Source organism: Nelumbo nucifera, chromosome 8 (genome assembly GCF_055504915.1).
Source record: "Nelumbo nucifera cultivar China Antique chromosome 8, China Antique-T2T, whole genome shotgun sequence".
In the NCBI taxonomy this organism is placed as follows: Eukaryota; Viridiplantae; Streptophyta; class Magnoliopsida; order Proteales; family Nelumbonaceae; genus Nelumbo; species Nelumbo nucifera.
Genome location: NC_142656.1, coordinates 7,886,603 through 7,899,184, shown reverse-complemented (window position 1 = coordinate 7,899,184; position 12,582 = coordinate 7,886,603). Strand labels below are relative to the sequence as shown.

The following is a 12,582-nucleotide window of genomic DNA, read 5'->3' as shown; positions in this document are numbered from 1 at the left end:
GGTAGATTTGCAAGGGTGGCTCTAATTAGGAGTGATTCTTTCTCCTAAAGAGATGTAGTTTCTTTTCCAAAGGGCTAGCCTTTTGGCAAACCTCTCTAAGACCAACTTCCAAAAACCATCAGCTCTCGGGTTTCCCCCCAAAGGTAAATACTAGGTAGGTTACATGCCAACTCCTCACCTCACAACCTAACACCCCAACTAAGCTTGAGAGTCCCCCCTCTTCCATCTTAACACCAACTATTCCACTTTTGCTACAGTTTATCCTTAGTCTTGACATGCCCACAAAGTTGTCTATCAATGACTTCATAATTTTCACCATCTCTAAATTAATATCCTCATAGAACAAGATTGTATCATAAACAAATTGGAGATGGGAAACAAATACTTGATTTCTATTGATTCTCCACCCCCCAAATAAGACCTTGTGTGTTTGCAGTCGCAATCATACCACTCAACACTTCTACCACTATGGTGAAAAGGAAAGTGGATAAAGGGTCTTCCTGTCCGATACCTCTCCTAGCTGGAAAGGAATCTTTTCCTGTCAATAAGGTTTTCAATGATTAGGTTCATAGTTCAGCCCCTTTCACCCTCAATATTGTTTCCTATGCTAGTCTCGACAATAGGTTGGCAGCATAAAAGCAAGTATCAACAATTATAGGAGTGCCTCTAGCCGGATCTGCATTAAAAGGGACAGCAAGGTTAGAAGGAGAAACGAAAGGACAAGGAACCAAATCAGGCAAAGAACAAGAAGGGGGATCCGGGGATGATAGACTCCTTGCTCCACGGTGGAGCAAGCCTTTTGTTGTTCAAGACTTGTCCGCAATTATCCTTAATAGGTACACTTTGACAGCATCCTTGGATTGTTTCTCCTATGCTTTGTTGTAAGGATCATTAATGAAACCCAAATTCCACGTTTTGACTCCATGTTCCATAGCCTCCTCCAGTCCTTCGGTTGTTTCAACTCTTCTCTGTCGACATTAGATGTAACATCCATCATATCTAAGGCAACCAGACCTGATTCCTTTGGCAACGACTGTGTTACACCCATAGAATCTTCGAACAATAACTTTGTTCCAAAGGTATCATCGTCCCAAACTTTATAGGTCTTGTGGCACCCATACTTCCTATGCTCGATGGTTGATCAGCTTCATAATCTTCCTCTGGAAAACAATCATCCCACTTACTTTCTTCCTCTGAGTCTTCTCATAAGCATTTGAAGAACTTGGGTTAGGCTTGTTTGGAGACATGGCATTCTGGGGCGACACAAGTTTCCACATCTAGGAGTTTTTTACATTCATTCGATCCACCTGAAATCCACCTTCAAAAGGATTAGGAGTACATGTCCCCTATTTTTTCATAGAGGCACGATGAAATGAAATCGATGATGACAATGGGTCAAAGTTACCATCTCCCATCGCATAATTAAAGCCTCTAACCTGCCAATTTGCAAGTCACATGATTTACTACTTGGGGCATGTGACTCACACGAGAGTATTGGTTCGCCTAAAGGTTCAACTCATGGCGCCTTTTCAACTTCCAAAGAGTTTTTTGGGTTAACCAAAGCTTCTCCAAAAGACCTCTCCTCAATCCTTCAATTTGGTTTGGATGAAGCAAGATCGTTCGAAGAAATAGTAACCTACGAGTTTGCTTTCATAGGAAGGAACGATTAGGTTTCCTTCCTGCAATTTGAATGTTTTTCCTCACCCAACCCCTCAGTGCCACATGTTCATTGCTCCGCCACGTCAACATCTTCTTCTACCTTCGGCAAGTTCTCCTACAACTAAGCCTCCAACGATGAGAGAATCCAAACTCTGAAAGTAACACCATCGAAGTCCAGATCCAGAGAGTGAGGGATAGAGTCTTGTTGTACCCTTTCCAACAAACTGGTTGCTACACTCAAATCTGAAGTGTCCAACTCCTTTAAATCTCCTCACCTTTCTACTATGATCTTGAAAGTCTTTGATGATCCGACATGGAAGGGGAAGTCCAAGCACCGTAACATGAGGGATTCCTTTTGGTTCAATAGCATTAGCACTAGGATTCCATCGCCCGGTGGTCACCACTCCTTTTGAAGTCTGAACTAAGAGAACATGAATCTCCACGTTTAATAAGCTTTCAAACTCCAGGAGAGCTTTATCATCTTTGAACGGAAAGAGCTTCAAATCACCATATGGGTTAAATTTCCTTTGATGTCATCTGCAACCATTCGTCAGTTTACCACCTTTTTATTAGCATAAACCACTAATTTTTCCCCCAGCTTAACAGTTGTCGGTTGTGAGAACATACATTCATCTCTACTAGAGAGATTGCCACCCATAGCACCTTTCACAAGAAATCTTGTAACATCTTTGCAAAGGAAGCCCATCCTCTGCCATGTTTTCCAATTGGAACACAAATTATTTGTTTTCTTCCTTGGTTGTACCATTCCATTAACATGATGAACCAACCTCTAGGATTGAATCGTAGCTCCACTTTGAAAATCTTTTCATTAATCTTGAAGAAATTCCTCCAAGTGTGGATTTTCTTTGAAACTATTGCCACATCCATAAAACCTTTTAACCATGCTACAGCATCAAACTGAAGAAAGATCGTTGCTTTCTTATCTTCTCGCACCTTTAACGTGATCTGGTTTCTTACCTTTATCTCTTCAAACAGGAAAAATTTAGTTTCCAATCACACCGCCTGGAGCCTTCCTCCATTTACCAACTTCTCCGAACTCATTCTTTCCAACCTCCGTCGCCATCAGGGGAACATTATTTTTAGCATCAGTCACCTTCTGGCTCACTGCTCCAGAAATCAAACCAGCATCGATCCTGCTACAGTCGCAGCAAACTGGGACACAATCATCAGAAACAACTCTTCAATCAACTTCATGTTCAACACTCTCCGCCTCAGACTTCTCAATGCCCTTCTCCTTCTTTCTTTTGTCATATCTGAAGATCACCCACACCCATTCTTCTTCCTTCCCCCTTTGTTCCTTACCCGTAAATAATGATTTCAAGGTCCCACATTTTTCACTTTTGGGCATTTGCAAATAAATGAATTCCTTTCATCCACCCTTAAACGATCAAAACGAATGCAACAGTTCCGACAAATATAGTGGCTTGTACTGTAACAGGACTTGGGCCTCGGTCAATTGGGAATGCCCAGAAAGAAGAACAATCAAAGAATTTTTGAGGAAACCAAAACCAAATAAACTTCTGATTCAAGAAAGAGTTACATGCTAGGTAGATAAAATGTCCCGGCTGGTAAAGTAAAGTGTAGGCACCATCTTGGGGAGCATCTGAAGGAAGAGAAATAATCTGAAAACCATATATACATGATTGCTATTGGTCAAAGTTTCAGCATAACTCCACTGGTTGCATATTCAATAGTTACTATTTACCCCTGACTTCAATGTTCGTGATAGGGAATTCAAGAATTTCGAAGCTGGAGAAATCAGGTCTCTTCACCAAATCCTGTTACAGAGCTTTAAGTGGTTCCTCCCTTACAATTCCTTGGGCATATTTGGAAGGTGCAAGTTCCTCCAAAGACAATCTTTTTTGTGTGGTCTGCCAAGTGAGAAAAGGTTCAGACCATTGGCGCCTTGCTGAGAAGGGGTATGGAGCTAGAGAATGTATGTTGTTTGTGCAGAGAGGCACCTGAATCAGCTAACTCATCTGCTTATACATTGCCCTGAATCATATATGATTTTGTGCCACTTTCTTCAGTTGTTACAGACAGTGGATCTTCCCTTCTAGTGCTGAGCTGACGTCTTGTTGGAAATGTTGGTTTCTGACCTAAAAGCTGCTACGGAAGTGACTAACCTTTGTCATTTGTTGGACCATTTGGAAGGAGAGGAGTTGCAGATTTTTTTATCAATAACAAAGATTTCATTAAAAAATGAAGATTATAAATACAGTATCCAAGAGAAGGGGTAAACTCTCTTAGCCCTCCCCAAGGACAGCCAAAGTACAATCAAAGAGTTACAAGCAAAGCCCACAATGATTGAGCCCTTCATACCCCCTGTTTAGCTAAGGCATCAGCAAAGGAGTTAGCACTCCTTTTAACCCACTGAAGCCTTACAACCATACCCCTTGACAACCACTTGAATTTCTTTTTTTCATTTGCATATTCCCAAGGTCCATTCTCTTCTTTTTCCAGCCAGCCAATAACTACCTTGGAGTCACCTTCAATTATTAGATTATGTAAATTTAATTCACAGAGGCTATTATCCCCAGAATCAGTGGAACTCCATCATTTTTGAATATACCATATTGTCATGTGGATATTATAGTCATACTTTTTGTCAACTCTGAGAGTTTCTTACCCTCTTTACAGTAATACAATTCTCCCTTGTCATTTATCAAAAAAAAAAATAGAAAGAAAGAAAACAAGGCAATTACTGGAATTATCTCTAGCATAAAAGAACATTTCTCCATTTTCCTGTACATCATAAATATAAAATGTAACAACAGCTGTCACATTGCTGAAAGCTGAATGCTAACAAAGCCAACTTCAAAGAATGAAAGCTGAAGAATAGGAGCTTAGATTTAGATTGCTCCACTTAGAAAATATATTTTCCTGAGAAAGGGTAGTCATTGGAAATACAAAACTGAATTTGGCTAAGCTTCTTACTTACTCTTAAATTCTTAAGCCTTTAAGTTGAGATGGATTAGATATTATATATTTTGAGCTTTAAATATAGACAAGTCAGTGAACAAAAAAGGCGCAAGAAAAAGTCCTCAAGTCATCAATGATGTCCAAAGGGCAGAGAGACACGACCAAAAAAAAAAAAAAAAACAGATCAAAACAACAAATGAGAAGAAACAAGGGATGAAAGACCAAGGGCAGATGAAAAATACAATGAACATACCAATCCTGATCATAGATCTAAAAGAATTCTAACAGTGCAAAAGACATCTCTAACTCACCAGCCTGTCTGTGAAGAATCCAATCAAGCTATGTACAGTAACATTTTCAAGTGGCTTTACCATAAGACGTGCAAGCAGTTCTCCAAGAAGAAGGATACCTGAAATTTCAGCATAAGGCATTGAATATAAGTCCGGTGGAAAACACAGGAAAAGGGCAAAAATAAAAGGAATTTAAAAAAAAATAAATAAAAAAGAAAGCCATGATATCTAATGACTAAAAGCAAGAAGAGTAACTCTAAAAAGGGAAAGATACACATGAGCGCAATGGCTTTTTATTAGAGCATAATTCTTAGGTTCTTCAAAAACTAGAAAATTATCAAGTAACCTTCCTACCTGACAACAATAGTCTCACACATTCCACCACCACAGCATTGAAGATTAATAATATCCAAATAATGAAAGCTAAATCATGTACAATGCTAGAACCATAGATATCAACTAAACCCAAGAAATCAAAGAAAGTTTACTCACCAAAGCCATGAAAACAACCAACATGCCAAAAGAACCTGAGTTCTTCAATGGACATCTATCAAGGATCAGCTTGGTTCTAGTCTCACTTAGGTGTGCCAATTCACATGAATAACTTAAAGAGAACAAAGTACAACTAACCCATTTTCCAACTTGGAAAAATAAAGCCTCCCAAGACCAAGCAAAAAGTAAAACTATTCATGGCCATAAAATTAAAGTTGCTTTACTAAAATCAACAGTAATCAAGGATTTGAGAACTGATCCCTGTTACGATCCCAGGTAGGATGTAACATTAATTCCGTCTACGTCAAGGGAGATGAAGACATCCAAAGATATAACTCTCACAATTAAGAAGGAATAATTCTCATAATAATCTGATTAAGAGAAGAATTACAACTTAAATAGACCACTTACTGACCCATTGCTACAACTATAACCTAAATACTTGGCCCACTAATATACGTGTTCCAACTCAATGCACCCCACTCTCTACATAACTACCCACCATGGACCCAATTAATTGACTCAACTTGGACACATTACATGGACTCTAACCGACTCAAATAAATATTTGTGCATAAAGGTTTTAGCTAAAAATTTTTATTCACTCCCTAATACCTAGAATAGGTGGGCCCACTAATGGATATGTGACATTCCCTGGCCCTTGAAATTGGCCTTGTCCTCAAGGTCAAAGTCTCCAAACATGCATTCATCACTTACTTCACCACCGTTGTAAACCAATGCTGGACGAACCTCCTTTGCTGCAACCACTGCTGTATCAGCATTGGTAGTTGCCACTGGTAGATACTTCTGGGCTCATTTTGTTGACATTGTCTCTAGCTTCCATGTACCCATGTAGTGAGTCCTTCATAACATCAGCCTTTGAAGATTTGACAGAAAAAACGCTCCATGTTTGAGAAACAAGTAAGAAATAGCAGATGCAGCAATCAGATATACAACAGTAGAACTTATGCAATGTCCATCTTTGTAAAAGAAAAACCCCTTGCCCCAAACTAGAGCCTGCACCTCTACAGAATGTTGGTAAATTTGCTTGTCTCCAGCAGACTATAAGAGGACCCACATAACCAGGTGACAAAAGAACATAGGCATAGCTGTCACAGCCATATAGTGGAACTTCCACTTTAGTCATGATACGAGCAAATGCCTCTTCAGCATCTCCACTGAAGATGAGAACCTATCATATACAAATACACTGGGGAATTTACACAAACACATGTAGGTTTTTCATGTCCATTTGATGTTCTTGCCATGCTGACTTTACTCCATATCCCTTCTCGACTGAGTAGCGGATTTGTTCTGCTCGAGCTCTACTGACATTAAGAAGCAAATAGTCATATGGACCAGTATATGCAAAACCTCCACATGCTTGGATCTCAAAGACGTTGTTCAAGAGCTTGGAGACGAAATGGCAATCCAGGCGTTTCCCACTTGCAAGGATCTGAACATTTGGATTCTTTGAAAGTCTTTCAGATACCCTAGTCCACTCAGTCAGTTGGAAGGAAAACCAGAGAGGTTGTAGGACTAATACATTGTCAATGCCAGTCCTTGTAAAAATTCTCCATGCCAGAGCATCTCTTTGCTCCAGAAGAGATTTCATTAAATGCTTCAACTCCACTACTTGTTGCTTGCAAATCTGTACAGCTTTGGCAGTGCCAACGATTCCCTCCCCTGCCATCGGGTGATTAACTTATGAGGAGCTCCCATTGGGGTACAAGGGGGAGGAAGTTTGATACCTGCAACTGAAACCTATATTGATGTTGTTGACAGACTTTGACAATGATATCATTTCAGCGATTCCATCTGTAGCTCCAGCCTTCACGCCCCACAAGCCCAACTGTCTAGAAGGCATTTCTTTTGAGGAATTGGGTCTCTGAGAAGAGTGGAACTTGAGATTCTGACAGCAACAAACAGTAGTGTAACTCTCTTGGTAGAAAGCCTGAACCAACAAGTTGTTGAATCATCTGTCGTTCTAGTCCCACTACGGATTGTTGGGGCATAGATGCTCTGCAACGTTTTAACAAAGATGACTGAATCCCATTTTTATCAACCACCAACACTTCTTTTTGACAAAATGAAGTAGTTTCATTAGAAAGTGGATAAAATCAGGTGCAAGTATCTCATGGAGAGGCGCAAGCTGTGACCTCCCCACACAATATAAACCAAAAACAGATTACATCTGTGACCGATACAAGTGTTCCCTAATCATTCCTTGCTTGGCCAAACTACAAGCCATGGCATTTGCCGATCTCCCCACCCACTGTGTTTTGACATACAGACTTCTTGTCAGCCATTTGAATTTCTTTATTTCATTCTTAAAGCACTAAATCACAGATTCGGGTTTTTGCAGCCATCCCACAACCACCTTGGAGTCTCCTTCCATGATTAGTTGTCCCGCTCCCAGCTGTACTACAAACGGCACCCCTTGAAGGGCAACTAGTAATTCTGCCCTTGTGGGAGTCTCCCACACCTAAAGGGAAGCTGTCAACCACCAACACTTCCCTAAGTAGCTCAAACTCTTCAAAAGCTCATTCCTGCAAGGATGAAACGGTATGAGTAGCCACTAACTGTGTTCTGTATGTCTCTGATGAAGAAAAAGGGTGGTACTTCTCAAAAGGAAATTGTACCACCTTGTTTTTCTCTAACGAATCAATTCCAGCCTTCAAGCATCCAATGTCCTCGACATCCAATGAGAACCCATCTTTGAGTTGCAAAACCAGCACATCCTTATCCCATTCAAAACCCCATTTCTTACTTTTTGGGTCAGGTGAGAGAGGAAACGGGGAAGAAGCATTGGCATATTCAGGAACAGCAGCAACGACCTCCTGTTTGTTGGGCTCTTCATCTTCGGAATCTATGGTGTCAGTTTATTCTACCTCTTCATCATCGATTTCAAAGTTGGCTTTCTCCTCCAGCAGTTCTTGCTTTTGTTTTTCTACCGTCTTGGCTGGTTGGGCACTTGGGCTTTAATGTCTTTGTCATCAACATCACCATCCAACTGGTGGATGGAAGCATGAACAACAGAGTGGTTGAACTCACAAGGTGAGTATGAGGCTTCCAGATGATTGAGACAAGAAGAGAGAGCCTCAAACATCTGCAACATTCTCTCCCTAAACTTCTCTTTGTTTGTCACCAACAATTGAACCTTTCCTTGTAGCTGGAAAAGCCAGTGTTAAAATCTGAAATTCATGGCTGTCTCTGATACCATGTGTTACAATCCCAGGTAGGACATAGCGTAAATTCTGTCTACTTCAAGGGAGACAAAGACCTCCAAAGAGAATAACTCTCAATTAAGAAGGGATCGTTCTCATAATAATCTGATTTAGAGAAAAATTACAACTTAAATAGACCACTTACTGATTCATTGTTATAACTTTATCCTAAATACTTGGCCCACTAATATACGTGTTCCAACTCAATGCACCCACTCTCTACACTATCCACTATGGACCCAATTAATTGACTCAACTTGGACGCATCACATGGACTCTAACTGACTCAAATAAATATTTGTGTGGATCTTAGCTAACAATTTTTATTCTCTCCCTGACACCTAGGTAGGTGGGCCCACTAATGGGCATGTGACAATCCCCCAAACATTTTATGACTCCTTTCATCTTAGTTTCAAGTAACTCAGCCTTCTTTTAAAGAACATGCACCCCATGAAAAGGCAATTACCCAATAAAAAGCAATGAGAGAAGGTGTAAGAGATCATGATGGTGGTCAATGGTTCTGAAAGTCTGAGGATCAGCCTGCCTTCAGGTGAGTTGGTAAGTTGGCAAGTTGTTATGCCTGCTAGCCACCAGTGGTAGACAGTTAAGCAAGTGGTAAACTGCTTTTTCTACTTGACCCCTGACTACAATTTTTCAACCAGGTCACTTTCGGTTTGGATATTAGACCGGGTTGAAACAGGTTGTATATCTACCCTCTTACAAAAGGATCCATGAAGAACTCTCTGTACCTTGTTCTTTTTTCTAGGAAAAGGTAACTGCAATCATTATATATAAGGCTTCACAGTAATCCATCTGAGTTGGGTGTTCTATTGGTATTGGTCACAATCTCCTTCACTTTGTATACATAGTGAGCCAACTTCCATGGAACATTCTTAACCTTTTGTATCCAACAAATTGCATTAGCCCTATCCGAATCCCCTTCAAGGACAAGAAAGGAAACCTGCAATAGGTTAACAATAAGAATACACCCATACTTACAGTGCAAGCCTCGATCTTTATAGAATCAGCATCACCAATAGAACCATTAAAGGTCCAAACAAATGCTCCAACCTCTCCTGAGCAAAACCCCTCCATGACTAGATGAACTCGATCTGCATCTTAGCTTCCATCAAACAAATGTAGGTTAACTTCCACATTTGGAATGAGAGAGGGAGCTGTTCTACAGGATGGTTTCTCTAGGTAAAAAGTGTAGACTTCCAGGCAAGTCCCTCCAGAAATTGTTGAATAAAATCACTCTAAGCTAATCAGTGACCAACACCCAACAACTGAGGAGGAGAAAATGGCTCCATAGAGCCCCAAGAGATGCTTCTTTGTCTTCAAAAATGCATTTATTTCCCTCTTCACACACATCCCACATCACTGCATGAATATTGCCCTTCTGATAAATCTTCCCACTAAATCCTTAATTCCACCCTCTCTAGAAGTGAAGCATATAATCAATGTTACACCCGGTAGCCAACACCACCCATTGTTAAAGACTAACAAGTCCTAAAAAGAAATGGTACAGCTGTCTAGAGTCAACGCGATGCAAGGGGTACCAGTGCCATGTTCCCTTCGGAGGTAATATAAGAGCATGTGATCACGAATTAGGTGCTAAACCAACAATAATGTTCAATACGTATTATGGAAAAGGAACAAAAAAGAAAAAGCAAGCTATTAAGACGTGACAAAATCAACACTGAGCAAGGAAAAGGTACCTCTTGATCGAATGACGTTATCTGTAGTAGTCAAATACATTTCCATTTCTCTAACCTAAATAAAAAATTAAAAAAAAAAACAAGGAAAAAATAAAGTTACTTGACGAGCAATTACCAATACATGGATGCATAACCTAATTACCTAATTATAGGGATACAGAGACCCAAAGCAACTCACCAGTAATTCTATGGTTAGGACATCATTCCTCAAAAGTGAAGCAAGTGCTTCTAGACTTTCATTCTGCAAAGCAAAACAAGACTTAACTCAAGCAATCCGAGATAAACGAACACAAAATTAATATATTAAAAGAAGAAGATTTCTCCCAGATCATTAAATCGAACAATTCTAAAGGAAGAATAAAATAAGAAGATTCCATGACTTCCACGTCGACGAGATTGAAAAAAAAAAAAAAAACAAATTAAATATAACAAAACACAAAAAATGGAAGCTAGTATGTCAGAACTAGAAGAAAAGTGGAGCTTAACCTGCTGACTAGAGGAGCGGGAGGAATCGACGAAGGCTTCAATGTGCGGGACCCAAGAGCTTGATTTCGCCATTAGTAGTGCAGGAGGATTCGAACTTCGAAGGTTTTCGGAAGGTTTATGCCAGAGCAACTGAGCAAGGGTTTTAGAACCAGCAGGAGATGCCGCGAAAAAAGGGTATTTAAAAGGACTTTTTCTATACACTGTTTCCTGTTATATGTTAATAAAGTATGTCGCGCAATCATACACCTTTGTTTTCTTTGATCATTATGGACGTGCTAACCTGCAAACTGCAATGTCCAACCCGAGTTGCCTGATGGACAGTACGATGGCCCACTGTAGTCTAGACTAGAATCTAGATAACGGTTTTTTCAAGTACCCAAAGAAAAAAAGATAACGGTTTTCCAACTACCTCCCACGTCCCACCCACCCCAAGGCCTAAACCCAAAGACGTTGGATCATAGCAATAAGATAATACAAAAAAATGATAATTTCAGGCTAATCTTTTATTCCCTCGTGGGATAATAACAAATAAAATGATACAAAAAATGATAACCAATCTAAGGGAGTTTTCTCCAGTGTTGAATACATTTTCTTGTTCCGAGTTTCAAAAACAAATAAAAAACATATTATTTCAAAACAAAATTACAAATTGATTCTCAACACCAAAACATAAAAAAAGGTATGTTCTTTACAATATATATGCTTTGTTTTCAAAACGTGTTCTTGAAATTTTGGTTTGAAAAGCATGCTTTCATCCAATAATACCTTTTGTTCCCTTTTTTTTCTGTTTTAAAAATCATCATTAGTATGTTTTCAAAAATATATTCAAACCAAAATCAACTTATTTTTGCTTCCACACAAACTACTCCCACATCCCTACTAATGGGACATTACAGCTTTACATTGGAAATATTTCCCATTGTCATATTCTTAAGTACCCTAGGTTTTAGAAAATTCTCACCCCTACTGTTTAGAAAAGTACTCTCAAGTTTTATGAGAATTGACTAAATCCTCCTATTGTTAAATTTTCAAAATGAAACATTTAAATAAAAGATTTTTTTTTGTCTCTATAATCTTTCAGCAATAGAAGGGCTACCAGAGTGGACACTCCATTGTCAATGGCATCACCTTCCTCCTACCAAGATTCTACCATGGCTGGAACAAAAACATCAATTTTGGTAGCGGTGGCCCAAAGATGCACTTGTTTACGCATAGCAGTTGAAGTTATTTTCATTTTTTGGTGGCGAGTGGCCAGTGGAGAAGGTTCTAAGTGCAAACTTTCTCATAATTAGCAACCGAGTAGTGGCTTGGTTGGCATGTTTGCTGGGTAGTTCCAACCAACGTTTCTAAAATTACACTAGAAAAAACAGGAACCAGTCAACTAAGTGATTTCATTTCAACTTAGAACCGCTTTTTTGGACAAAAACCGTTGATTTGGTCAACGAACCGCTGACTTGGGCCATCAACCCGTCATCCCAAATAATGGTTTTTGGCCTTTTTTTACTTTTTTTTTTTTTGTCAAAATGAGCTTTCCATTCAGTTCAAATGGTCAGGCCATTCGACCCGAGAACCGGACCCGTTCTCTGTCCGATTTGGTTTTAAAAACATTGGTCCCAACAGAAACGCAGATTCAAATCCCGCTATTACCACCCACGTTGAAAAATTATCATGTTAAGTACTAAAAAAACTCCTTATAATTAATACTGATCGATTGGATATAAGTTTATTTAGATGCCATGCCCTTTTTGTTTACCAAAAAAATACCAT

The 12,582-nt window shown here is 39.5% G+C and overlaps 1 protein-coding gene across 3 annotated transcripts in view; it reads right to left on the bottom strand.

Moving 5' to 3' along the window:
• MET18 (ARM repeat superfamily protein) overlaps nt 1-11,009 on the bottom strand; it is a 55,660-nt gene extending 44,651 nt beyond the window's left edge. The window contains exons 1-4 of one of the 3 annotated variants that reach the window (XM_010251195.3): nt 10,816-11,009; nt 10,508-10,570; nt 10,330-10,384; nt 4,914-5,011 (exon numbers count right to left, since the gene is read on the bottom strand). In XM_010251195.3, coding sequence (XP_010249497.1) covers nt 4,914-5,011; nt 10,330-10,384; nt 10,508-10,570; nt 10,816-10,887 — 288 coding nt within the window. In that variant the 5' untranslated portion in view covers nt 10,888-11,009. The remainder of the gene's footprint in view (nt 1-4,913; nt 5,012-10,329; nt 10,385-10,507; nt 10,571-10,815) is intronic. The other 2 variants (XM_010251196.3, XM_019196824.2) reach the window with 2 other exon arrangements.
• Between the last annotated feature and the right edge of the window lie 1,573 nt (nt 11,010-12,582).